Raw genomic sequence first — 26,122 nt, 5'->3', positions numbered from 1 at the left:
TGATCAGAAGGTCGGCAATTCGAATCCCCACGACGGGGTGATCTCCCGTTGCTCGGTCCCTGCTCCTGCCCACCTAGCAGTTCAAAAGCACGTCAGAGTGCAAGTAGATAAATAGGTACCGCTCTGGTGGGAAGGTAAACGGCGTTTCCGTTCGCTGCTCTGGTTCGCCAGAAGTGGCTTAGTCATGCTGGCCACATGACCCGGAAGCTGTACGCCGGTTCCCTCGGCCAATAAAGCGAGATGAGCGCCGCAACCCCAGAGTTGGTCACGACTGGACCTAATGGCCAGGGGTCCCTTTACCTTTACCTAATTTATTCTATTAGTTTCATTTGGACTTAAGCATTACTACCTTTAGCAGGAATGGGTTGTTGTGCTCAGAGTACAATGAATAATCAAAATAATATAAATTTCCTGCAGTACATGGAGGGAAGAGTATTAAGTAGTAATTGCTATTCTTTGCTGGGTTTTCTTCCTTTTTTTTTGGCTGTCCACATTCCATGGGCTTTTTGTGTGTTATCTATACTAAACAAAAATGCTTTGAGAAGAAATCAGTAATCACTAAAATACGTAATAACCTAATGTTACCTGTTAGTATAGAGGCATAACACTATATGCTGCATTTCAGCTTCATAGAAAATGACTTGCATATGTGAGTTGCTTTTTTAAGAACAATACTCAGTAGGTAGAAATTGTCAAGTATACCTTGGTGAAATCACTTCAGCAGATGGTCTGTGAGCCAATAAATGATGTAGTCACATTGCTGAAACTAAGCTGATTTGGGTCAGATCTGGGTCAGTTCAGTGCCCAGATGGAAGGAAGGCAGGTTATAAATGTACTAAACAAATAAACACACCCTTTAACATCCAAATCTGAGGCACTGTGTAACCTGGTCCAAAGTTACAGAGGGCTTTAAATAGTTCTTAACAATTTCTAGAAAGCCGTGACCCAGACTATTTTATGGAATTGTAATAGGATAATTGCAGGGACAGTGTTACTGTTTTTAGAGTTTAGTCTTTTGAGTCTAATCTGATTTTATCACTTTAATAGTTTCTGTCTTTGAAGCAACCTGTCAAATGAATAATGTAATATAATGAAGATTATATATTTTTATTCAACCAGTTACAGTGGAACCTCTACTTACGGGCATAATCCATTCCGGAGGTCTGTCCACTGGTCGAAACAGTACGCTAGAAGAAGCGTATTGTGTGCATGCGCATTTGGCGGTAGCACGCTTCTGCGCATGCGCAGACGGCAGCAGCCACTTCTGTGCACATGCAGGTGGCAGAAGCTGCTTCCGTGCATGCGCGAATCGCGGCAAATCCGGTGTGTACTTCCGGGTTTGCCGCGGATGCAACTTGGAACGTCTTTGAGACGAAAGGTATGTAAGTCAAGGTTCCACTGTAGTTGTTTAAATCCACAATAAGTGGAATCCTCTTTTGTGTCCGCTTTCAATTTGGAATATGCAGATTCTGGTTTTTTAAAAAAACATTTTGCCAAATTTGGGTGGTTCTTGGTGGTTTGCAAGTACAGTGGTACCCCGCAAGACAGAAAACCCGCAAGACGAAAGGGTTTTCTGTTTTGGAGGCGCTTCGCAAGACGAATTTCCCTATGGGCTTGCTTCGCAAGATGAAAGCCCATAGGGAAATCTCCGGGGACCTCTTTTAAATGCTGGTGGTGGGGAGCAAAGCCTTTCCCCCCCTCCGGCCTTCAGAAGAGGTCCAGGAAGGCCGACGGGGGCCGAAAGGCTTTGCTCCCCACCGCCAGCATTTTAAAAGCAGTCCGGGATAGCAGGGAAGCGCTTCCCGCTATCGCGGACGGCTTTTGAAGGCAGGCGGGGGGGGAGCAAAGACTTTCGCCCCCCGCCCGCCTTCAGAAGAGGTCCTGGACCTCTTCTGAAGGCGGGCGGGGGGCGAAAGTCTTTGCTCCCCCCTGCCTGCCTTCCCGGGAGAGCGGAGAAAGGCAGCGCCTTTCTCCGCTGTCCCGGACGGCTTTTGAAGGCAGGCGGGGGGGGGGGGGAGACTTTGTCTAATCTGATTTTATCACTTTAATAGTTTCTGTCTTTGAAGCAACCTGTCTGCCTTCCCAGGGGCTTTTACATCGCCCCGGACAGCGGAGAAGTCCTCCGCTGTCCCGGGCGATTTTAAAATGCCGCCCGCCAGCATTTTAAGATCGCCCCGGACAGCGGAGAAGTCCTCCGCTGTCCCGGGGTTTTATAAAATGCTGGGGGTGGGAAGAAAAGCCCTTGTCCCCCCCCCCCCCAGCCTTCAGAAGAGGTCGGGGAACAGACTGTCCCCGGACCTGGTCTGAAGGCGGTTTCCATAGGAACGCATTAATTGATTTTCAATGCATTCCTATGGGAAACCGTGCATCGCAAGACGAAAAACTCGCAAGAAGAAAAAACTTGCGGAACGAATTAATTTCGTCTTGCGAGGCACCACTGTATAAAGTCCCTGCTGCTTACTTTTCCAGTTTGCTTTCTTTTACAGTTTCTCTTCCATTGTGTCTTTGCAGTTTGGTGAGTGTCTGAGATGGGACGGCCAAACAAACCACAGTTAAGAAAAGGGTCCTGCACCCACATGTAATGCCAATCCACAGTTAAAACAAACTGGAGTTTAAACACAAACAACTTCAGACTGTGGTTTGCTGGCAGTAAATGAACCATAGTTAAATCATTGTGCATGGTTTAATAACCCATAGGTTAATTAACAAGTATCTTTTAAAATGCTGCTCATCTCTCTCTTTTCAGTTGTCAGCTGCCGTAGACCCTCTATTGAGAATGGAGGATTGACAACTACATTTCGCCCTACATATGAATATAATAATATTATAATGTATGTTTGTGAACGTGGATACACTCTGGTGGGCAGCGACAGTAGTAAATGTGGGGCTGACAACGTATGGCATCCCCCTCCTCCAAAATGTCTCAAGGGTAAGTATCACAAGGGCTCCTTGGGTGGAAAAGTGGGGTATTGTGTTGCACTTTAATGCAGAACATCCATATTTCTTTGCCTCCTCTCTTTTCTTGCAGGTATTTTCACCACTGTTGTTCCAGGTCATGGAAATACAACTTCTAACACAGGTGAATTAGAAAAAATGGGACTTCAATCTCTCAATTTTCAGTTTGTTTGTTTTTTATCTTGGGTCAACTGCTTCAGCTGCAAAGTGAAGTAAGCCATCCCGCATGATCAAATCAGGAGTTCAAAAATTTCCAAAGCATTTATATTTTATGTTTTAATTGAACAATATTTAATTATTAAAATCTTTGTAAGTGGTTTACCAAAAATATACATTAACTGGGGCTGTGCCCTTATTTGTGTAGCTCGCCAGCCCCGTGTGCCTGCCTTTCAGACACTACCTATCTCCCGCATGCTCCCAGCTCCTTACATTCTGCAGTGCCATCTGGTGAGGCAGTATGGGTGGGGCTTTGTTGCTTTCCTGACTTCTCAGGTCACAGCCACTTGTCAAGAACAGGTAGAGTGAGGCACAGGTGTCTGGTGAACCTCTTTGGAGCTTGTTTCTCCAGTAAGCCTGTGGTATTGAGAAGTGGCTTTCCCCTTTCACTACCCACTCCACATGCTTGGGTGACCAACTCACTCACTGTGCTAGCTTGGGCTGCCTGCCACCAATGGGCAGAAGGTCAAAAGCCAGAAGCATTTTCTCTCCTTCACCCTCCCCACCTTAGCCCAGCTTGTAGTTTTGAAATACAGGTTTCCTTCTCTCCAGAGTGGCAGCAATGTGGACCTAGCAGCGGCAACTTCCTGGGCAGCTTGCTTGCTTTGCTCACTCCACCAGCCTGTTCAGACATTTCTTTCCGCCCACTGCTAGTGATGAGGGTAGTAATGGTCATGTGCTCCGCTCGCTTGAGGCTTTCCCCATCCTGTTTAAACTTGACTGCTCATGTGCACTTGGACACCAGCCCAATGATGTACAAGTACAAATAAAGTGTTATAGAGAAGGTACAGATAAAATCTGATGTTAAAAACAAATTGGTCTATGAAAAATTCAAAATACAAATAAGATCAGCAGTTTTAAAAATATGCATGTTAACTTTCTAAAGCTTATTCCACAGACAATATCATGAGAAAAACCTGTTTGTGTGAATCTCATTAATGGCACCCCATACAGAATTTTCTGACTATTAATTTTGAAAGAAGGCATAAATGCATTAGCAGTCAGCACCTGAGAGTGAAAGTGAAAACTTGAAACTGGTAAACAATTTCTTTATACTCTCATGGAATTATATTTATTATAGAAATTATGTACTGCTCCTCAAGAGAAATTTATAGGTCTGTTCGTTTGTTTGGTCATAGTGTCTTGAGCTCAAAGTGCAAAGATGCAGAGGGAGATAGAAATGCCTATACAATTTAAATCATTGCTCCACCTATGTGGTTTGGTGTGCTCTGAGTAGCAACAACTTTTCAAAGGCTTTTTTGGAGTAAATACTTTTCTCAGTCCTTATACACAGTGTCCTTTAGTTAGGAGGCTATGCTGGGCCTTAAAAACAGACAAAACTGAACATTTTGATGCTGTAGGTTCTCAGTAATATGTAGGCTGCCTAGTAGACATTAAAGTTAAAAGCTTGCAGGCAGAAATTTGATTTTAAAATAATAAAATTGAGAATGGGTATATGGCAGGTCCTCTACAATATTGAGTTGTTAGTCTCCAGATGATGTTGGGCTCATAAGTCATATCTTTTATCATGCTACTGCTGATAGAAGTTGAAGGACCACATTTTCCACATTCTTGCTGTAAACTAGCAGTGTAAAACCTCCAGCCCAGGGGCCTAATTAGGCCTGCTAGGCCTCTCCATTGGGTTACAAGACACTGTTGGCCAAGCCACACTCTCCTGCCCTACACTTCACATCATATATGATGTGAAGGGTGGGGCAAGTAAAGATGCAGCTGGGCCAAAAAAGGGTTTGCAGCTTTGGAGGTTAACATGCTTCAGGACAAGCTTCTGCTGTTGGGCACCTGCATAGCATCGCTTGTGGCTTTTTGCAAGCCCTGAGAATCAGTTGATCAGCGGTCCTTGCAGAGAGCAGCGTGCGTTGCTTTAAAGCCCCAATGATTAGCAAGTTTGACTACCTTTCACACTTGGCCTTTGAGGGGGATAAGGATCTGGCCCACTGATTGGATCCAGTTTCCCACATCTGATGTAAATGAATCCTTGTGAACTGTGCTGGCTTCATTGGTGGTGGTAGCAATCTGGAAATTTCTCCCTTTCATTCCATTCCTCCTTCTTCATGTCAGTGGCTGCTGCCTGGGATGCTTGCTTGCTCCACTCCTCTTACTCCACTGGATTGCTCAAATGTTTCTCTCCTTCATTCTTTCACCCCCACCCACACACTGCTAGTAGTGGTTGCAACAGCAACAGTTGCTTCCTTTGCTTACTTAAAATCTGATGTTAAAAACAAGCCAGCTTAAAAAAAATATATTATGAAGTAGCATCAGCAGTTTTAAAATATGTTAAAATGGTGTCCTGAGACCATATGGCACCCCATATGGGTTTTTCTGACTCCTGATTTTGAAAGGGCATAAATGGAGAGCTGTCAGTACTTGAATGTTGATATCAGTCTCTTTACACAGCTGGTCCAGGAACGGGGGGAGGAGGAGGAGCAGGAGGAGGCGGTAACACCCTGGACCCTGGAATTGGTAAACACTTGCTTTTCACTGTTATTGGTGGGTACATTTTAAAAAGTGGGGAGTGAGCAAGAATTGAGCTTATGGATAGAACCAGAGTGGAGGAAATGGACTCTTGAAAATATTTACTGCTGATAAGTCAGCAGAGAGAGGATTAATTTTATCAGAAGAATATCATGAGGAGATTTGGGTACATGGTAGTGCAGTAGTCGTTTTGAAACACTGGAATTGCACACCATAAGAAGAACCTGCAACAGAATGTTGTGCTTTGTGGCCTTCCTTCTGAAAAGACTGCATGTTCAGAATTTAGCAAGCTATTTCCCTTAATCAGTGCATTCCATTTCCCTTGGCCTGTCCCATGTTATGTTTATCTTTTCCAGCAGTCACTCTATTCAACAGCTACTTGGCTCCCTCAGTTCTCATTAGTCTATTTTGAAGGGTTTCCTCTTTAGGTTTTCTTTCTCCAAGCATGCCAATATCTCTCTGTTGTTTCTCAATGGATGTTCTGACTGCAGTTACAGTCCACACTCAATAATCTGAGTTTGCTTTTAAGAGTGATTAAGGCAAACAGGGTGGTAGAAGTTCAGTGATAGTGCTAGGCAAAACTGAAATGAAAAAATGTCATTGGGAAAGCTAATGTACAGGACATTGTGAGAATATGTCTTGTGGAAGAAGTGGAAACATTTGTTCTATTTTATCATTAAATGTAAATTTTATAAAGAGAACAATTGTTCCTTAGGCTTTTAATGCTTCTTAGGAGCTCAGATGCCCTCTTACTGCTTAGTCAAATGTAATCCAACTCCCAAGTTCATTACTTCTTAAAAATGCTGAATTTTCCTTTGGACAGCTTCAACAGCAGACAATCACCCAGGATTTTTTGGGGGTAAATGCTTTGAGTTTTTTCTTCCATTTAGTTCTTTGTGGGGCCTTTTGCTGGTTTGCATGCTAGAAGGTCCCTTAGGAATGCCTGGCTTTATGTGAATTGTGTAATTTATGGAATGTTTTTTCTGTGCATCAAGGCATTTATTTTATTGTGTAGGAAATTCTGGCAAAGCTTTCCAGTTTCCTTTGCTTTTCTTTAAAATTTTCTATACTGCTTTTCATGAATTCCAAAGCCAGTGTTTTATAAACTCCCTCTTTTGCATAGGATCTACACACAGTCCAGAGACAAAGCCGCCCAAAGATGACACAGGTAAAACTGAAAGGTGGTAGTGGTAGTGACAGCAAATTAATCAGCTTATTTTTTTAGATTAGCTATTGCAGGGTGTGGCAGCTTTTCTAACACAAGAAATTCTGAGCTGAGAATGGGAACATTCCACTTGAGAAGGCAAGGTGACGTAGGGGAGGGTTTCTAGTCTTGTGAATTATTCCAGGAATGTTTCTTACTCAGTCCTTACTAATCAGCTTGTTAGGCGGTGGCAGAATGAGGAAGGAAGGATTCTGCGTGTTAGACTCCAGTGACACATCTCTGTATAATCTCTGTGGCCTTGGTGTCTCTTCCTTGTAGTTCTGAAGGTGAGGGGAAAGCTCATATTTGCTTCTTAGTATCTGGAGACACTGTCTGGCAAACAAGTACCCATAAGAACATAGGAAGTTGCCTTCTACACAGACAGTTGGTCCATCTAGCTCAGTAATGTCAACACTGCCTGGTAGTTCTCCAGGTTTTCAGACACAGGACATTCTGAGCTCTACCTAGAGATGCTGGGCATCGAACCTAGAACCTTCTGCATGCAGGACAGGTGTACTACCATTTAACTGTGGCCCTTGCCCTTTAGATTTCTCTCCTTAGTATAATGTGGAAAGGATTAAGCTGGTAAAAATAATTTGTTTTCTGAAACTGAGTATTTCTCTTGAGGCTTGCATACCATAAAGTTCAACTTGCATATAATCCTCAACTGAATATATCACCATGGTTGGCTTGTTGTCCCATGAATTCCCAGTGCAGTTCTGGAATTAAGTTTGACTTTGATTAAATCCATTAATTGTCCTCTTCAGTTCTGTAACTCACTGTAGCTAGGCATGATGATGGCTGCACTCCAAAAGCCCAAGCAATGTGTTTCCTAGGTTTTGTGTGCTGTCCTGGTACAAGTGATTCATGGGCTGTGCTAGTGGGCTTCTTCTCATTACCAAGAAGAGGATTTCTGAGAAGGCTGTAGCATATTAAAAAAAAACCTGAAATAAGAGAATGTTGTCTTTTAGACAAATGTTGACAAACAATAACAATGGTGTTTCAACAAGCCCTGTGCTTGTTAAAGCAGAGACAGTCTCAAATGTGGTTTTGGACAAGCCCAGGGACTTAAATACATACACTAAGGCCCTCTGACTGGGGATTTATGCCATCCAATATATGCCCAGCCTTAAGGCTTTCTATTTTTTTTTTCAAGCATAATTTTTATTAATTTGCGTAGTACAAAATACAAAATACAGAAAAAGATTCAATTCTCATTTCCACAGACTTTTGGTATGACTTCCTTCAACCTTTCCACAAATCATCCGTTATAATCTTTATGAAGGTTCGCATTTCCTGTTTTATATTGCCATTATTCATCACAGTTCTTCCAATTCTCTTTTGAGTATCTAATTAGGTACCGCTCCGGCGGAAAGGTAAACGGTGTTTCCGTGTGCTGCTCTGGTTCGCCAGAAGCAGCTTAGTCATGCTGGCCACATGACCCGGAAGCTGTATGCCAGCTCCCTCGGCCAATAGAGCGAGATGAGTGCTGCAACCCCAGAATCGGTCACGACTGGACCTAATAGGGGTCCCTTTACCTTTATGAGGGTGGCCTGAATATTTGGGGAGCGGGTTCATATTACCCCATTGTCATGGTCACACCGTTTTCATATGACCTACTATCAGAGAGTGATGGAACCTGGAGCTTTTTCTTTTTCCTGAATGCTCTGGGGCATTTTGTAGCTGACAGTTCCACCGAAAGCTGACAGTTCCACCGAAGCCATGGTCTCCCAATAGAATGGTGAGATGAAATGGGTGGTGAACATGCTCACCCCCAAATTTCCTCGTCGTGGAACCAGGGTGGCTCCTTGGTAGTCTGGGGAACTTTGGGCTATGGAACAAGGTTGATGAAGACTAGAGCACAAGTGGTGCAATTCTTGCTCCAAAGCTAACCAAACACTGCTTAATGGTTGCAGTCACAGAGTCCAGAGAGAAGCATTGGAAGTATGTTTTTGGGCTTCCTGCCACGTGTGCTATAGGGTGCCACAGGAACCTATTTCGTCCATAATGCTATTCAGTATCTATATGAAGCTGCTGGGAGTGGTCATTAGGGGTTGGAGCAGGCAAGGTGCCAGCACTATAATCATGACGCTCACCTCTGTTTCTCTATAACATCTGAATCAGTACCTTTATGCAGTAGTGGGATGGGTGAGGGATAATAAACATATGTTCAATCCTGGCAAGATTCAGTACTGTATTGTTCCTTTGTCTGAGAAACTGATCAGTTGCCTGCCCTTGATGGGGTAGCATTCCCCCTGTAGGAGCAGGTATGCAATCTGCAGATGCTTCTGGATCCAGCTTTGTCACTGGAGGGCCAGGTAGCTTCAGTGGCTAGAAGTGCTTTTTATCAGCTGTACTCAGTATGGCAGCTTTTGAATATTTGTGGCCCTGGTGAGCTTGACCACAGTAATTCAGGCAGTGGCGAGTTGAAATTGGATTATTGCAATGCACTCTATATGGGTCTTTCCTTGTCCTTGATATGGGAACTACAGGTAGTTCAGAGTGCTGCAGCATGGTTGCTGACAGAAGTGAGGCTCTCATCTCTGCTCAGAAATCCTATTTGCTGCCCTAACCTAACCCTTATATGCCTACTCAACCTCTTCAATCTGCGGAACTGGCACTGTTACAGGTGCCACATAATATTAATTCCCCACCTGTAAGAAATATTTTAACATGACACCACCTATACTTTGGAACTCCCTGCATATTGACATCTGTCACTATACACCTTTTGGGATCTGCTTAAAACACTTTTGTTTAGGCAAGATTAATTTGGCATGTTACCTATTTTTAACTGCCTTTTATTGATAATTTTAATGTTGTTGTTTTTTTGGTAAACCACTTAAAGGTTTTATTACCACCAAAATAGTATATAATAGTATATATATGTTGTGTATAAATTTATGTATATAACTACATAACTGTCTTGTGACCTAAACTGGTAGTCTCCTCCCCTGCACTGGTCTGCCACCCAGGACTTTTAAGTGAGAACCCCATTTCTTGGTTTTCAGCTGGATCAATTGGATTTCTTATTAATTATAATTATTTATCAGCTAGATAAATGCTTCTAATTAATAATTAGAACATTCAGTCTTCCATTGCCTACTGGAGCAGATTATCTTCAGTTATTAGTTGAACCTTTAATAATACTTTAATGTACTATATTTTATTCAGAGTGTGCGACAGATGCAAATGCGGTGAGAGAGGGCTAGAATCTGTCACCCTCACATAACATCTAACTTTCTTTTTCTTCCATTTTAGCACCTAACCACTCCCCAGGAGTTATTATTGGTAAGTAATTAAAGAATGAGGTGCAATCCCTCATTGATTTGCCATTGTTCATTCTCCAAAGCCTGGAGTTCAGCAACCATTGTACTTTATTGCCTGGTGGAAATGTGTGTTCCTTCCTTTTTTTCTCCAGTTTGTGGTTTAAATGTTGAAGACTCCTACTTGAATAAAAATTTAGATTCTTTTGCGAGAATTCTTAGGGTGCAGACAAATATACTTTCTTCCAGGTTCTAGTGTATTTTTATTTATTTTGTTTATTTATTTCCTCCACTACCTTTGCTTCTGTAATGAACATAGCTGGCTCCAAATCCAGCACAGATTTCCTCCATGTTGTGGTTTTTAATGTTCCAGCTTCTGGGCATGGTTGGTCTTTAAAAATTTTTCAAGAGAAAAGGTGTTTTGAGCTGGACGCATTGCTTGGGTTGAGGAGTTGCTCTCTGATTGCCATTAGGGCCATTCACTTTGCACAGCTAACATCTGCTAGGAACAGGAAGAACTTGTTTCTAAAACCAATCTCTGAGGAAGACTGCATATCTGCCCGAAAAAGGGTGAGTGCAGATGTACAGTGGACTTGCTGCTCAAGGTATGTATGTGTCTAGAGACTTGCTGTGTCCTGTAACACTTGAACTCATCCACATGAGTGGCTTCAATGTCCATTGAACATTACAAGGTAGCAACTTGTCTGGTGACTTGTTCATACTATTTCATGGACTAATTAAAGCTGTTTAAATCTTACATAGTTTAATAAGCCACATATTTCTAGGATTCCTGGCTTCACTATGAAGTCTGATATTGGATTCAAAGTACAAATAGTGGAAACAAATGGAAGTGGTCACACACTGAAAGCACAGCTTTTTATGTTAGTTCTTCATGTGCAAAACAAACTGACAGGTTTTTCTCATTGATTTTAATAGTTTGTCTATCTTTTGTTAAGTCTGCAGTAGGATTTGGGTCCTGTTTGGGGGTTGTTGTCTCAAACCTATTTTGAAGTTACTGATGTGATTGCATTTCAGCCTTTATTTAGAACTGGGGCAGTTTTTTCTTCAACAGAAAAAAACTATTACTTTGCCTTGTTAATCATTACTACAGTATATCACTGGATTTCTTCTTCTTCCCTTTCAAGGATCTGTGGTGGCTGTTTTATTGGGGATTTGTCTTATTGCTGCAGGTTGGAAATACAGATCTTGCTTTATAAAGGGGTGAGTCAGCTCAGGAGAAGCCATATCTAATTCTTTGTAGCTTCGTTTGTGGCGGTGTGAGCTAATATACGCTTCTTGGCTTCACTTTGCCTTCTATTCACTTACACTTTCCGTATAAATGTGCTTGGTGTTCAGAAAGGGCTTTAGTATTTTTATTATTTATTTATTTGGTGAACAGTTGCACTAATATGGCAGCACAGAATAAACAGTAACAACTAAAACACAAAAAATTTTCTAGAACAGCTAGTCAGTATTTTATCCCATTTCCACCATTGGTGTTCTGAAGTGACAGAAATGCTCTGTCTCAATTTACTGAAGCTGTCCATCCTAATGCAGACTTGACAATGAATATTCTGGCACTAAAAATCCTGCAATCTACTATTAAACTAAGTCATCAAACACTCTGCTCTAATCTACAGATGTTGGAACCGTCAAGGGTACTTGCTGTTTGTGATTTTTACTTTCAGACACAGTAAGAAAATGGATTTGTTGAACAATCCCACCTGAAGCCAGTAGATTTTTTCTGGAAGAAGGCCGGTCCTGTAATCTAAGCCAACAATTTGCAGCAATAATTTATTCTGAACATTTATCTTGCGTGACCTTTCTATTTTTGTGTCCAGGACTGTCCATTTTTGTTGTAGCATTGTATACATGATTTTACTATTTTAATATGATGCATGTATGTATGCAGACAGGTTCGCTTAAATTTGTGAACACTAATTAAGGTATTTCTGTAGATTAATACAATAATTTTTTATTAGTTTTGAATATTCATTGCAATAATTTCTGTAACAGATTGTTCACATGTCTTTTAAGTCTTTAAGATATTCTGAGATTCAGTTTTGATACTAGAGAATACTGATTTTTTTGTCAAAGGCAAGAGATCTTTTGGATTCAGAGGCAGTAACAATACCAGTGGAGAGAAGTTCGGTGATTTTATTAAGTGACAGGCTAAATACAAAATACTAATCGGTGAAAAAGACTTTTAGCAGAGTAATATAACATAAGCAAGACCAGATATTTCCCCATTCATTTGTCGGGAGCCCCAGGGAGAGACCCTTTCTGGCCAACATGCAGGACCCAGCTGGTCTGGGCCTATGTCAAACCTCAAAACTTATGTTTGCATCTGGGAGATTTATGTACTCTAAATTCTTTGTAGCTGTGTACTTATTGGCATAATGTCCAAAGCCCTCAAACCTGCTTTGGAAGTTGTTATTTAGAAGGCGTGAGGGATACGATAAGCAAATAGACAACGCCAGCATAATTAACCTTGGGCTCCTGCTGTAGCTATAATACTTCTGGCAGGCGCTTGACCTTCAGACAGTGACTCCTGCCCCATTCTGCAGACACCTAACCTTGGAATAGTTAAAGCAATAAAGCAAACAATGCAGGCATGGAGGAATGATTGTACCAACCAACCTACCTCCTCAAAATACATCTTCCAGTGTGGGTTTCCCCAACACTGATATAACCTCATACTCATGATTATGGGAAATATAATCTATTGTTGGGACTGCCAACTAAGTGCACCTTAATGTGCATACCAGTAGAAGGCCTAGGTGTGTAGTTCTGCACAAATACTTGTTAAGGAATTGGGGGGGGGGGACCCATGGCGTTGTGTTGCAATGGGTCTTAGTTTGATTTTTGAGCAACTCAAAAATCATATTATATTTACTTTGAGAATGTTTAAACCCATTAATGGCATCTTACCTGCTTGAAGCTGTTCATGTTTATAGTTTTCTATTGAATACTGAGCATCTCTGCCTCATTTTATATGTATTGTAAAGTACAATATTGTCAAGCCTTTCCAGTGCTAAATGTAGTCATCCTACTGTATGTGCTGAATAAGCTTCTCAGTCTTAGTCAAACAACCAAGAGATTATTCTTTGAATAACATGTTTTGTGTTTGAAGATTCTCTTTTTAGAGCGATCTGGTGAGTTTGTGGGAAAGCGTTTTACGTTTCTTTCTCATGATCGTTAAATGTCAAACTGTGAGCAGGCATTGATTAAAGCACAGAAATGGGAAGAACATTGGAATGACCTACGTGTGTCAGGGACACTATTCTGGCTCATGGGTTCCCTTTTCCCCAACTCACCCTCTTTCTTTTCTATCTCAACTGATCAACCAGTCAAATATTTTCAGCTGCTAGCATGTTTTGTCCTGAAGTCAAGAATGTTTTCATGTAGACGGTAACCTGTATTTTAAAATAGTTAATCATGGTGTTATATGACAGCAAAGGACTCTTCTTCCACAGTGTGTAGCAAATAGTGCACCCTGCCTGGGCACAGACAATTCTTAAACATCATTTAGCAATAGCTACTCCAGCCATGAATTATAACAATAGTCACATTTAAATACTTGAGTGTTACAGGTGTGTGACAAAACCACCAATACTCTTTACTAGTGAAAATAGAGTGGTATGTGAGAAGGGTGGTGCATGTACCTGGCCTCCTGGCGGCCAGGTGTATAGTGCTGTTCCTCATCACCAACCACTCCGAGTGGAAGCATTTCAGTGAGAAATTTTATTTTGTGGGTGACATGACATCCACACAGTTATTCCCATCAACTTGTAATCGCTTTATGCAGAGAAGTAGACAAAAGTAAATTCATTCTTGTTGGTAAACAAAAGGCAGTACACCTTGCTTACAGAAGCTCCATTGCTGATCTTGGCCAAGTTTCCCATTGTGGAATGGTGCCTGTGGAATGTTGATTCAAGGGCAGATTCTACAAGGAATCTGTTAGGTGACCATTTTTCTATACTGTACTTAGGCTCTCTCTCTCTCTCTTATATCTGTTGTGTTTATATAATTCTAATTCTCTTTATCTGTTTTACTTCTAATATCCTGCAGTTGTTAACAGTCCGTGTATTACTTCTGCTTCTGTAGCTTGCAGAACTAATTTTCTTTCCTAAGAAGTAACAGTATGGCCGCTTCTTCAATGTAAAAGTTACTTACATTGCTTTCAAAATGTCAATAGCATGCAGTGGAAAGCTGATGTATTTGTGTGTTGCTTTTTCCTTCCTGACAGGAAGACTAAACAGAATGATGTAGTAATTCAAACATATCAAAATCAATCAAAAATATTTGTAACTTTTTTTTACAGAAAAGCTGACCCTTCTTCTTGCTCTCCTGAGTCTTACCGTGCAGTTGCCACTCACACAGAAATGGGATTGGAACCCAAAGCCTCCTGATTGGAGTAGAGCTGTGCTCCAGTAAGCTTCCAGCTGATAATTAATTCCCAGCAGTTCTTATTTTGAGAACTGGAAATGAGAATTGAACAAAGATCTGCATGGAAAAAGCCAAAGCAATTTTCATTAAAAACTGGGCATCCAGGTTATTCAGCTACTTGAAGCATGAAGCAGTATTGGGCCCCAAGAAAACTCTGATCATTTGCACTTATTGTTTTTCCATAGAACTGGGTTGCAACTTCCTTTGCAGAATGTGTTTTAAAGTGCCTCAATCAAATACAGAACCTAGAATCTTGTTCATCGCTTGAAGGGGAGGGACAAATGAAACTGTTAATATTTACCAAACATTTGACTTCCACAAGCCTTTCTCATGAAGAATTGTAAAAGTTGTCTTGATTTCCTTACATGATCTTAAAAAGTGTGAACAAAAGTAACACGTGCCTAATTGAAAATACTCGTTTTCTTTTATATATATTTTCATAGGCAAACAAAAACTCTGTGTACTTAACCAAAAAATCAAGGGTCACATTTACAACAGCTTAATTTCAGTAGAAACAAGTAAAATGATTCTCCTGTTAAGATCAATGTGAGTGAAAAGTGCAGTGCTTCTGATGGTTTGAACTACAGCTTGTTACAGTCATGAAGGTAACTTGTTTGTTATATGCAATTTTAAAATTTTATGTTGAATTGTGCACTTCTTTTGTTTAAATTGATGTGTGTATGTATACAGAGAGAAAAATTGTTTCTCTTAGAATGTTTGCAAATAAACTAAAATATTGAATAAAAGGCTCTATCATTGGTAGCTTTCTACTCCCAAGAGATAAGAGGAAACTGGTGATGCAGTGCAGCTTGTGTTGATACGGCTAATAGCACATAGCTGTTTCGAATCTGTTTCTCACCATGCAGAGATGCACAATGCAGTGAAAATAGATGTTTGCGGCAAAAACTTCCTGGTAACTTCCTTTACAGCACCCAGACAAGCATTCTGTGCACACATTTTAACTTTGCACAAAGTATCATGAGATGGTGCCTTGGCTATAAGTATGTGTTCTTAGCATCTCAAAGTGGGCCACGTGCTGTTCAGTGTTGCTCCTTTAATTCTGAGTGTTGAATGTGATGGACATGTGTTAACTGGCTGAGATAAAAGTACATACCTTTTAAAAATGTCATTTGGTTATGGTAGCTACAATGAGCAATACTAAACATGGCCTTTCCTTGTAATAGTGAGACTTGCATTGTTTGTAACTAATTTCTCCATATTCCCTGCTGTGGAAAAAGGCATTTGTATAGCGGCTTTGTTAATATGTGCATTAATTGAAATGTAATTGGCAGCTGACTGTAGAAATTTATTTTAAGTTGGCGGCTTTTTTATGTAAAAACCCTTAGAACTCAAAGTAGCTAAAGCTTTCCAGATAATTTTGGACCACAGCTCCCATCAGCCTCACAAACATGAATGTTTAACTTTGAGCTTGCCTGTGGCCACCCAGTCCTTCATGCATAGTAAGGCCATGTGCCTGTGAGCTTCTAGTTTGCTCTGCTACTACAATAAAAGCAGGAATAATAGTTCTGTTATCCCCTGCAATCACTAAAGTGTTGTGTACCATACTGGGTCCTGTCTTCTGCAGTGGGCAGGAGATGCAATTATATGTGCACTCTGCAGTTGCATATGCATTGGTACTGCAAATCCCTTTCTGTGTTATGTATTTCATACACTTCAGTGCAGGAAATGCTGTAAAAGGTTGCAGAAGGGAACTGCTTGCTCACATATCCAAGTGTGTGAACATATGCTGGGAAGCCACAACTGACTAAAGCTTTCCAAACTGGAATGTGGACACAGGAATGGGATAAAGGAAAGGAAAACTCATGTCTGAATCCACTATTAATTTTCCTTTAATTATTTAATTGTAAATGGCATGTACCATTAGTTAAGAACAGTTTCTGTCTGCTGGTGTCTTTCTGTTGTGAGTAAGCTCAGTGCCTCACTTGCCAAGCAAATCCCATGAGTAGAATTTGCAGTACAAAACAAACAACTGAATGGTAAGCAGTAAAATGCAGTGCTTACTAATCAGCTTGGAAAATAGGCAAAAATCCCAGCCCCTGGAACCACATAGCTGTTGGTAAGAGGTGCATTTTAAGGTGCCAAATAGTAAAACTTCATCCTAGCATAACTCATCCTAATCTTCCAATTTCAGTATTTCCCAGGACAATAGGGGTGCTAATTCTAAAAGCCAGTGACTACGCCAGCCTTTTTGCTGTCCAAAGGCAGCAGCTCAGCCTTAATGTAATACAGTTTTTTGTATCTTCGTGGAAGAAATGGAGGCTGAGCTGAGGACAGTTTTCAGCAGTGGCACTATAGTAACTGTAAAATAGGTTTGGAGGTAGGATGGCCAGAACCAGTGCATAATTTCTCAAAAGAGAATCTCATCAACTTAACCCTTTCTATTTTCTATGTTAAAACTGAAACCAGACTCTGGGCTAATGTCTGCCTGGAGCTTACACAATGCTTTTAAGTGCTGAGAAAGTGCTGAGGAAGCCTTTCATGTAGTTCTCTGTCAAGCTTCCTTTGGGTTTTTTCTGTGAAAGCCCCATTTATTTGCCTGCTGCTTCTGCTTCCTCTTCTGCATTTATTTATATATCCCTATTAGGTTCAGCAACTTCTCATTCATTGCTGTGACCTGAGTGAGCGCTGTGATGCTTGCATGCATGCTTCCCTTATTATGGGGCTTGATGGAACTTCTGGCCATTACTTTGGAAGATCAAGGTGAGAAGTTGGGAATTGGGACTCTTTATGTCTAGCTTCTGTACTTCTCCTTTCCCATCCTTTTTTGCGGGGAGAGGCTCCCTTTCCCATGGAATGTGGCAAAAGTTGGTGCTGCCTGGGTTGGCAATACATTTTTGTTCCGCTTCTGTTGGGAGAAAGGAGCTTAAGGAAGGGTCATCAGCAGTTAAAAGGGATTTCAAGAGGGTAGCTAATGGGGAGGGGAGGGATGGCTTCTAATCCTTGCTTTATATTGTTGGTTGGTTGGTTGGTTGGCTGGCATCCATCTGTCTCAGAAGACAATGGAGGAGTGTGCCTTTGGGAGTGAAGTCAAACCATTGGAAGGCTACAGTGCCTGTTGTAGCTGTAGAGGCTGATACAGGAGAGACATGTTGTGTTGCAGCTGGGGCAGATGAAGGTATCCAGTTGTTGTGCTGCTGCAGCTACACCATGGTATTTCTTCTCTCCACACTCCTCCCAGCGGTCATTCTTCCATTGGTCACTGCTATGGATGCACAACCTCATTGTGTGTCTCCAGCACTGTGGTCGTCTGCAAGGGATTCCCACGAGGGGCTGATGTTGCCTGCCTTCATGTCATATTTGTAACACAGAGCTGGTCTGTCAACAGGCCTGGTACCTGAAGTCAGCTCCCTGTAGAGCACGTCCTTCAGGTTTCCTGCCATCTTCCATTCTGTGTTCATGACTAAGCCAGCATAGATGTCGCTGAGAGAGCAGTGTGAACATACTGTGTTTGTGGACTTGGAAAAGCACATCTTGAGACTGTTGTGCAATGTGATGCTTATGCCTAGTGCAAAAGTTTAGTCTGTTTGGGGGGTAGACTCAGATTTATTGGGTCTACTAATTAGCATGACCAGCATCTCCTCTTGGCCTCATTCAAATGAAAACTTCTGATTCACTTTATGCTTATTCCAGCCTTTCTAGTCCATTGTGACTGCAAAGTAAAACCTAGGAAACTCAACCCCAGATTGGTATAATTCTGCTTGTAGGAGCATAGGAAGATGCTTTATACCATATAGTCAGACCAACGGACCCTCTTGCTCAGTATTGTTTACACTGACTGGTAGTGGCTATGCAGATATCAGGCAGGAGTGTGTCTTATCTAACTTTTCCAGGGGTCTGAGAATGGCAATGGTACAGTATGTTTAAACTATGAGAACTGTGGGGACATGGATTACTATATATCAGTGCTATTTTTCTAGAAAATGAGGTGCCAGAACACACACTTGATTTTTGCTAATGGCAATGTCACCTACTTGAGAGGTGCCGAAACTGAGTTCTGGCTAACCCCCCCCTCCCCCGCTTTATATCCTTTTAAAAGTGTATTTTAAGTGCCTTAAGACCTCAGGTTAGAACAAGGTATAAATCTTTATAGGCAGACCCAAGCCCACAGTGTTAGAAGGAAAAATGAGGGAAACACAGCAAGTGAAAGCAATTTTTAGAAATGAAATCACTACATATTTAAAGTTTACTTTCATGTAAACAGCTGCAATAATATGAATAGGATGCTAAAACCAGTTGGCTCATGGTTGAAGGAAAGGGTTTTGTTTATATAAAAGGGAGTTAGATTAGTCAAGTTTAGTCTAGTTAGATTAGTCAAGATTAAGAGCAAGAGCTGACATTCTATGGCTTTTAAAAATAGTGAGAGAGTCTAATGTTTGGATGATCCCCCTCACATGTTCACCAAGTACATGAGGAGAGTGGGACGATGCCTGCTACTGACACACCCCAAATCTAATGCTGTCAGTGACCAGACCCTTCTGGTTGTATGTGCATGGTACTGTGTGTCTGTCCATAGGGATCTTCTGCACAATCAAGAAACCTGGAACAGTCAAGGTTTCTGGTTACATTGAAGAGACGTACTGTACATGCTTACATTTTGCATTCATGCCAAACACACAGCCACCACAGCATGTAGCCTATAGTAACGCTGGTATTTTAGGGTGTGGCCAGGTTGGTACAATTATGCTTCTTTTATTCTTCTTTTTACAATTGTGCTTCTTCAATGAATGAATGAAGAGAGTCAGTTGAATATTCCTATAAATCCATTACATAAAATAGCAAGAGGAAGTTTCTGAAGGAAGAAACTGCAAAATATTAAACTTCCTTAGTGGCTTCTTGTAAATAAACAATTTTAAAAAGTCCCATTTGATTACTAACTTTTGTATTAGAAAGTGGGCGGAGCGGGAGAGCTGTCTAATAAAACAATGCACCTAATATGTGGCAATCTTATTTAGGATGTTCCTCATTCATCGATGTATAAATATTTCACTGTGTCCTAGACACTATTATTAGCAGTGCATAAGTGCATTTCTTTATTGTGCTATCTGATGTAAAATTGCAATATATATGCTTTCTGATGTAAAGTCTCAATATTTATCTATTACGTTTGTTTATCTCCCTCCCTCCCAAAGATGCAAGGACAACTAACAAACAACATATCCAACAATAACAAAAATATTTCTAAAGACAGTTTTAAAATCTACAATGCCTAAATGTTTTTGTCAGCTTCCAAAGGCCTGAACAATAAAATGTATTTAAATTCTTCCTGAACATGACCAGGGAAGGGAACTGTCTGATCTTTCCTGGGAGAGAATTCTTGTTATTATACCACAAAAATGGGGTGTTTTGCAGCTCAACTCCCAATCAAGAGACCCAGTATCCTTTAAGTCTATCGTCAACAACAACAACAGACACTACAGAAATTGCCCAACCCCTTAGCCAAAGACCACCCAAAAATCATCATACATGCTTTACAGAAAAAGGTCTACAATAGAAATTTGAGAGTATGACTTGTCTCCTGTTGGTCAAGGTACCTGACAATACCTAATTGTCTCTCCTGGCCCCAATAGGAATTTTCACCTATTTGTAGGTATATGCTCTTTTGACAGGTCTGCTCTGTTTTTAACAGATACTTGCCAGACTCGTTTTGTAGAGCAAATCATACAAATATGTTTATCTATTTACAGCAGTGGTTTTCAACCAGTGTGCCGTGGCACCCTGGGGTGCCTTGAATGATGTTCAGGGGTGCTGTGGAAAACACTGGCCTCTGTCCCTCTTACCTTCCCTTCCTCCTCTGAATGGTGCCTCTGGGGCTGGGCAGGGGGTGCTTCCCAGGCCCCTGTGGGGCAGTGTGAGGAGGCACCTCTCTTTGGGGCAGGGTGGGCAGCTCAGTGGTGGCAGCGGTGGCTGCCCGGAGGACTCTTGGGGGGAGGAGAGGAGGCTGAGGGAACGCTCCACAAGGGGGAGAGTGTTCAAAAAGCAGTAAGGGGCTGCCAGCTCTGCAGGCAAGGGGTAATGTAGTTGGTCAAGGGAGCCGTGGACCCAAAAAGGTTGAAAACCTCTATAGGATTTGAAGGACTTGCAAGTGAAAATAACTCAGGCAATCTATTGGGAAAGGTGTTTCCAACATGCTTCCTTCTGCAGCAAAAAATAATGATACTTGGGGTCATTAAGAGAGTAAAGATGGCTTTGGGATTGCTCAGTGAACTCAAATAAAATGTCTATTTTGGGGGGAAATGTTCCCTAATTTTTGAAGGGCGAAGGATTGGTTTTCTGTGGAGCGTGTACCTGCTCTGAGTATGCACCTTAAAATTTGTATAACAGTCTGTTGAATAGTTTGTTGTAGCTGGTTGTTTTTTTTTACAAAAATCTACAATTAGGGGAAATAATTATTTATCTTTCTATTAGCAGTCTTTTTGATCAACATTTTGCCTCTTTGCTGTCATTCCAACTTTCCGCAATGCTTTAGATTCATATGCAAGTTTACTTTACTCAAAAGCAAGCTCCACAGTATTCAATGAAACTTAATCCCAGGTAAGTGTGTGTGGTATGACAGCCATTGGCCACTAAGGCCAAAGATGCAAGCAAGTGATAAGTCCATTAATATAAATAATAATTAGTACAATTTTTGGTACTATACAGATTAGTAAGAACTCTCTTCACCATTTGGTGAAATGAAATTACTGAGTTCCAATGCAGTGATTGTCAAAAACTACCGGTACATTTGCCTGGCAGCACATCCACAGGAGAGTTGAAATTTCCAGAAACGTGTGGTTTTTGACAATCCCTAATTGCCAATTGCAACTTCTAGAAACCTATTTTGTGGATCAGTTTGATCGTTTGGAAAGTCCCCATGCTAGGTCCATGGGACATTTTGGTCTCCCACTGAACTGTTGCCACATGCTCTTTGAAACCTCCATATGGATCCAAAACTTTTGAAGCATGAAACAAAGGTAACCATTTCTGATGTGATTATGAAAAGCCTGGAGGCAGAAAGTTCATTTGAGGGGCCTTTCTTGATGTAGCATTTGTCCCCATTCCCTTAGCCAACCATGCATATTTTAAAAATGTATTAACATCATCCTTACCCCCCCTCTCTCTGTGTGTGTGTGTGTGTGTGTGTGTGTGAGAGAGAGAGAGAGAGAGAGAGAGAGAGAGAGAGAGAGAGAATGAATGACATCAGAAGCAGTGTATGAAGATTTCGTTTCTAAAATTCATACACACACAGAATTCACTTCAATTGTTGCTCCCATGTCCCATCTTAAGTAGAACATCCAATTAATTTCCTCAGATCATCTTTAAATAAAATTATAGTGTGCACACACATATACATATTTATGCTAATATGTCCCAGGCCCTGACTGCTCTACTTCCTCTCCCAGCCACAGGCCTGAATCCTCTATTGTCCTTTTCCCCCAGCCACATTACGTACCTTTCTTCCTTGGTGATGGTGTAGACATTGCTGCTAATTTATTGTCTCCTAATCTCTCTAAGTCCACATGCCTGCATGCTAGCAGCAATCAGTTTATAACTTTTCTTTACAGGCTTTTTCCAGCTAGAACTATCCCCAGAGAGGAGGAGGAGGAAGAGTCCTAATTGGTCTCTCTTTGATCTTTGCTGGCAGCATCTAATTAGAGTAATTCCCTATCTCCTCTCCTCTGAGTTTCCTGGAAATGAGCTGCCTACAGGTAAAACAGGCCTGAAAAATAGCATGGTGGCCCAACCTGCCCAGAAGAGACTGGAATGCAGTGCAAAATTGTTGACTTTTCAGGGTGTAAGGCCTTTGTCTTTGCCTAGCTGTAATTTGCTGGGTTGTTGTCTTTCCCATCATGTTAGGTAGGCCCACAGGTATCCTGTTGATAACATCAATGCCAGAGGTTATCCTATTGCTCTCCCTCACAGCTCCTCACCAGTGGCCTCTGGTGGGGGGAGGGGGGAGCACAGCCCAAATGGTGAGAGAGGCAGTGAGTGGAGATGGCAGTTCCCTTGCTGTCTGTTGTTTCTAAAAGTTGTCAGCACCACAGCAATACCAATGCTGACATGGTCCCACCACGTGTGAGGCCTGGGGCAATTGCCGCCTGAAAAAGGCCCATGGCAATTAATTATTCCAGAACAGCTAGAAGATTAATACAGAAAGCCTAATGCATTAACATTCTAATACATTTAACTTGTGGCGTATCCCACAAGGAATCAGACTCCCACCAGTTCTGTACAGCTACTGCCCCAGTGGTTACTTTTGATGATAAGGAATGGTCATTTCCATGTTACAGGTGGAGGAAATGATATGGTGGTTCAAAACACAAAATTGCACTGGGCAGAGCTTCATTTCCTTGATTTCCCCCTCTTTTTTATCATTAGGTGGTTGTGGCCCTCCACCTAGGTTAAACTTTGCTGAGCTAACTGACGAGTATAAGCAAAAGAATTTATTTCCTGTTGGCTCGATTGTGAAATATATGTGCCGTCCAGGCTATACCGGACTGAGGTACTCTATTAAGTGCCTTCAAAGCCAGGAGTGGTCCAAAGTTCTGGAGCTCTGTAAACGTGAGTGTCATAATATTCTTTGAAATACTTATGAGAATATGTTGTGTACCAATCTGAATCATTTCAATGGTTTGAATACAAGAGATGTATTGAGAATTTATTAATTTAAAACGAAAAGCAGATGGAAACTTTAGGTCAGCATTGTACTTTAAGGCACACTTTGTCTCTTTCTTCCTGCTAGGACAATCTTGTGGAAATCCAGGGGAACCAGATAATGGGAAGTTGATTGTGCCCCAAGATATTTTATTCGGTTCCACTGTAAATTACACCTGCAATGAAGGGTAAGCATCAGAAAAGCCAAGAAGGGAGAATTCCTCTGCTCCCTCTGGCCTGACTTCCCACTAGGGCTGCTCTATCTCCCCTAGTTGCATAAGCAGAAAGAATCTGGTAAAGCTTTTCCTCTCACTTTTCTCTCCCATCAGGAAAATCTCATTTGACTTATTTCTGTTGGTTCACTATGCAGTTTTTAAAGGCACCGAAAACATAGAAAAGGAGAGAGCTTGTAACCCTAGAGACTAACGATTTTCTACACTTAACCCTAGGCCTGTTTGTTCAGAAAGGAATGAAGTACTTTGCATTCATGTCCTCCTTGGGCATATGGTTGGCCACTGTAATAGGTGAATGATGGCTCTTTGGTTTGGTCCAGCAGAGCTCTTATGTACTGGGTGTGGTGATATTTTTGTTTTTAAGAATCTGAGCACACAGGAACGTTCCTGCTGTGAAGCATTTCAGTCTGCCAGGCAGATCAATCCCCCCCATGCTCTCCCCCCACTGTTCTGGGGGCAATTTCAGGAGACACACAGGAAGGGAGAGAAGGTCGCATTGTACAAGCAGAAGTCTTTGCACATGCTTCCATGTGCAAAAAATTACTTATTAATTTTTCATACCGCTCTTCATCAAAAGATGTCAGAATAAAATACAAGATAAAATAATTAAGCCAAAACAATAGCCCTCCTTATCAGCCAAAGGCCTTGTTGAAGAGGAACGTTTTCACCTGACAATATATAATGAAGGTGCCAGGCGAATCTCCCTGGGGAGAGCATTCCACAAACGGGGAGCGACTACAGAAAAGGCCCATTCTCGTATAGCCATCCTCTGGACTTCATGTGAAGGAGGTACACAAAGGAGGGCCTCAGATGATGAATGCAATGTCCAGGACCACCACAAAGCAGTGCCACCTATCCCCAACTCAGACGGCTACTCCAGAAGGATGCTATGGTCAATGGTATCAAAAGCTGCTGAGAGGTTGAGGAGAATTAACAAGGAAACATTTCCCCTGTCTCTCTCCCAACAGAGGTCATCATGCAGGGCAACCAAAAGAGTTTCTGTGCCAAAACTAGGCCGAAACCCCAACTGAAATGGATCTAGAAAATCAGTTTCCTCCAAAGGCACCTGGGTCTGGTCCACAACCACCAGAACCTTGACAAGAACCTTGCTCATGAAGGGGAGCAAGGCAGCTGGCCGGTAGTCAAAGATTTCTGAGTCCAGGGAGGGTTTCTTAAGGAGTGGTTTTGCCACTGCCTCCTCCAGGCAGGAACCACTGCCTCTTGTTATGAGGCATTGATCACCCCCCTGGCCCAGCCCCACTAGCTTTTATCAGTGTTGGCATGTAACCATTTTCAGTCATTCCTTTCAGAGGACAATGTGTCATATTTCTTAACATACAAATAAAATAAATTAGGTATGTTGCGTTATAAATCCATATTACCCCAGGAAGTGTACTGGATTGCTTGCTCAACGGATATTAGTTAACTGGGACACTCGACACCAAGAACAATTGAAAGAGGGGTGAACATATTAATTAAATGAATATTGTAAGATATGTTGAGATAGCTGCACAATCCTGGCTGACAAGAAATGTGCTTCCCTGTCTTTCAAAAAGCATTTCATTTGTTTGTGGAAAGTCAGTAAGAAGAACGTTCACATTATAAGCACATCAGTTCTATGCATCTCACGAGGCAGAACAAGGCAACCCACAGCTACTTCTTTCTTGATACAGGCACAGGTTAATTGGTAGTACTTCCAGCAGAAAGTGTGTCGCATTTGGCCGAAAAGTAGGGTGGACTAATGATATTCCTCTTTGTCAGCGTAAGTAAAACATATTTTTTACTGCTATATTTGTAAATAGTATTCTTATATGGCACCAGGAACACCTCAAAATCAATTTAGTATGGATGGTAAAGGGTTAATACATTTGCATGCTCTCGTCTAGCAGTATTAGAGGTAAATCAGTGTCAAAATGTTGTTCTTGTTGTTACAGTGGACGCTCGGGTTGCAAACATGATCCATGCGGAATGCACATTCGCAACCTGTGTCTGTGCATGCACAGGTTGTGATTCGGCGCTTCTTCGCATGCACAAAGCGCGATTTAGCGCTTCTGTGCATGCGCGACTGCCCAAACCCGGAAGTAACCCGTTCCGGTACTTCCAGGATTCGGCGGTCCGTAACCCAAAAAAATGCAACCTGAAGCTGCTGTAACCTGAGGTATGACTATACTTTAATTTCTTACCTATACTGCACCTTAAGGTTCCAAGGCAGGAGGTACAGCAACTGAAAATACAACGTTGGTGGCGCTGTGGTCTAAACCACTGAACCTAGGGCTTGCCGATTGGAAAGTTGGTGGTTCAAATCTCTGTGACGGGGTGCGCTCCCATTGCTCAGTCCCAGCTCCTGCCCACCTAGAAGTTCAAAAACACATCAAAGTGCAAGTAGATAAATAGGTATCGCTCCGGCAGGAAGATAAACAGTATTTCTGTGCACTGCTCTGGTTCGCCAAAAGCAGCTTAGTCATGCTGGCCACATGACCCGGAAGCTGTACGCCGGCTCCCTCGGCCAATAAAGCGAGATGAGCGCTGCAACCCCAGAGTCGTCCGCGACTGGACCTAACTGTCAGGGGTTCCTTTACCTTTACCTAAAACAAATTATGGCATTGAAGCTTTGTTTCACGAAGCGTAGTATAACTCACTCTTTGGGATAGCCT

General features: G+C 41.8%; 2 protein-coding genes across 14 annotated transcripts in view; both read left to right on the top strand.

The window, feature by feature from the left end:
• Positions 1–15,329, top strand: part of LOC310709369 (membrane cofactor protein-like) — a 55,870-nt gene extending 40,541 nt beyond the window's left edge. For 2 of the 13 annotated variants that reach the window (XM_083508907.1, XM_083508913.1), the window contains 8 exons: positions 2,747–2,929; positions 3,029–3,079; positions 5,587–5,652; positions 6,488–6,523; positions 6,788–6,832; positions 10,130–10,159; positions 11,280–11,355; positions 14,459–15,329. In XM_083508907.1, coding sequence (XP_083365033.1) covers positions 2,747–2,929; positions 3,029–3,079; positions 5,587–5,652; positions 6,488–6,523; positions 6,788–6,832; positions 10,130–10,159; positions 11,280–11,355; positions 14,459–14,546 — 575 coding nt within the window. In that variant the 3' untranslated portion in view covers positions 14,547–15,329. Of the gene's footprint in view, positions 1–2,746; positions 2,930–3,028; positions 3,080–4,069; positions 5,441–5,586; positions 5,653–6,487; positions 6,524–6,787; positions 6,833–10,129; positions 10,160–11,279; positions 11,356–14,458 lie in introns of those variants that run through there. The other 11 variants (XM_083508912.1, XM_083508915.1, XM_083508918.1 and 8 more) reach the window with 8 other exon arrangements.
• A 1,902-nt stretch (positions 15,330–17,231) lies between these two features.
• Positions 17,232–26,122, top strand: part of LOC310709336 (complement receptor type 1-like) — a 42,167-nt gene continuing 33,276 nt past the window's right edge. Inside the window, exons 1-4 of the mRNA XM_083508744.1 lie at positions 17,232–17,304; positions 22,960–23,142; positions 23,324–23,423; positions 25,142–25,230. Of these exons, the coding sequence (XP_083364870.1) occupies positions 17,235–17,304; positions 22,960–23,142; positions 23,324–23,423; positions 25,142–25,230 (442 nt within the window). The 5' untranslated portion in view covers positions 17,232–17,234. The remainder of the gene's footprint in view (positions 17,305–22,959; positions 23,143–23,323; positions 23,424–25,141; positions 25,231–26,122) is intronic.

This window comes from Podarcis liolepis, assembly GCF_965112155.1.
Source record: "Podarcis liolepis genome assembly, chromosome: 6".
Classification (NCBI taxonomy): Eukaryota; Metazoa; Chordata; class Lepidosauria; order Squamata; family Lacertidae; genus Podarcis; species Podarcis liolepis.
This window is presented reverse-complemented; position numbering and strand designations above follow the sequence as displayed.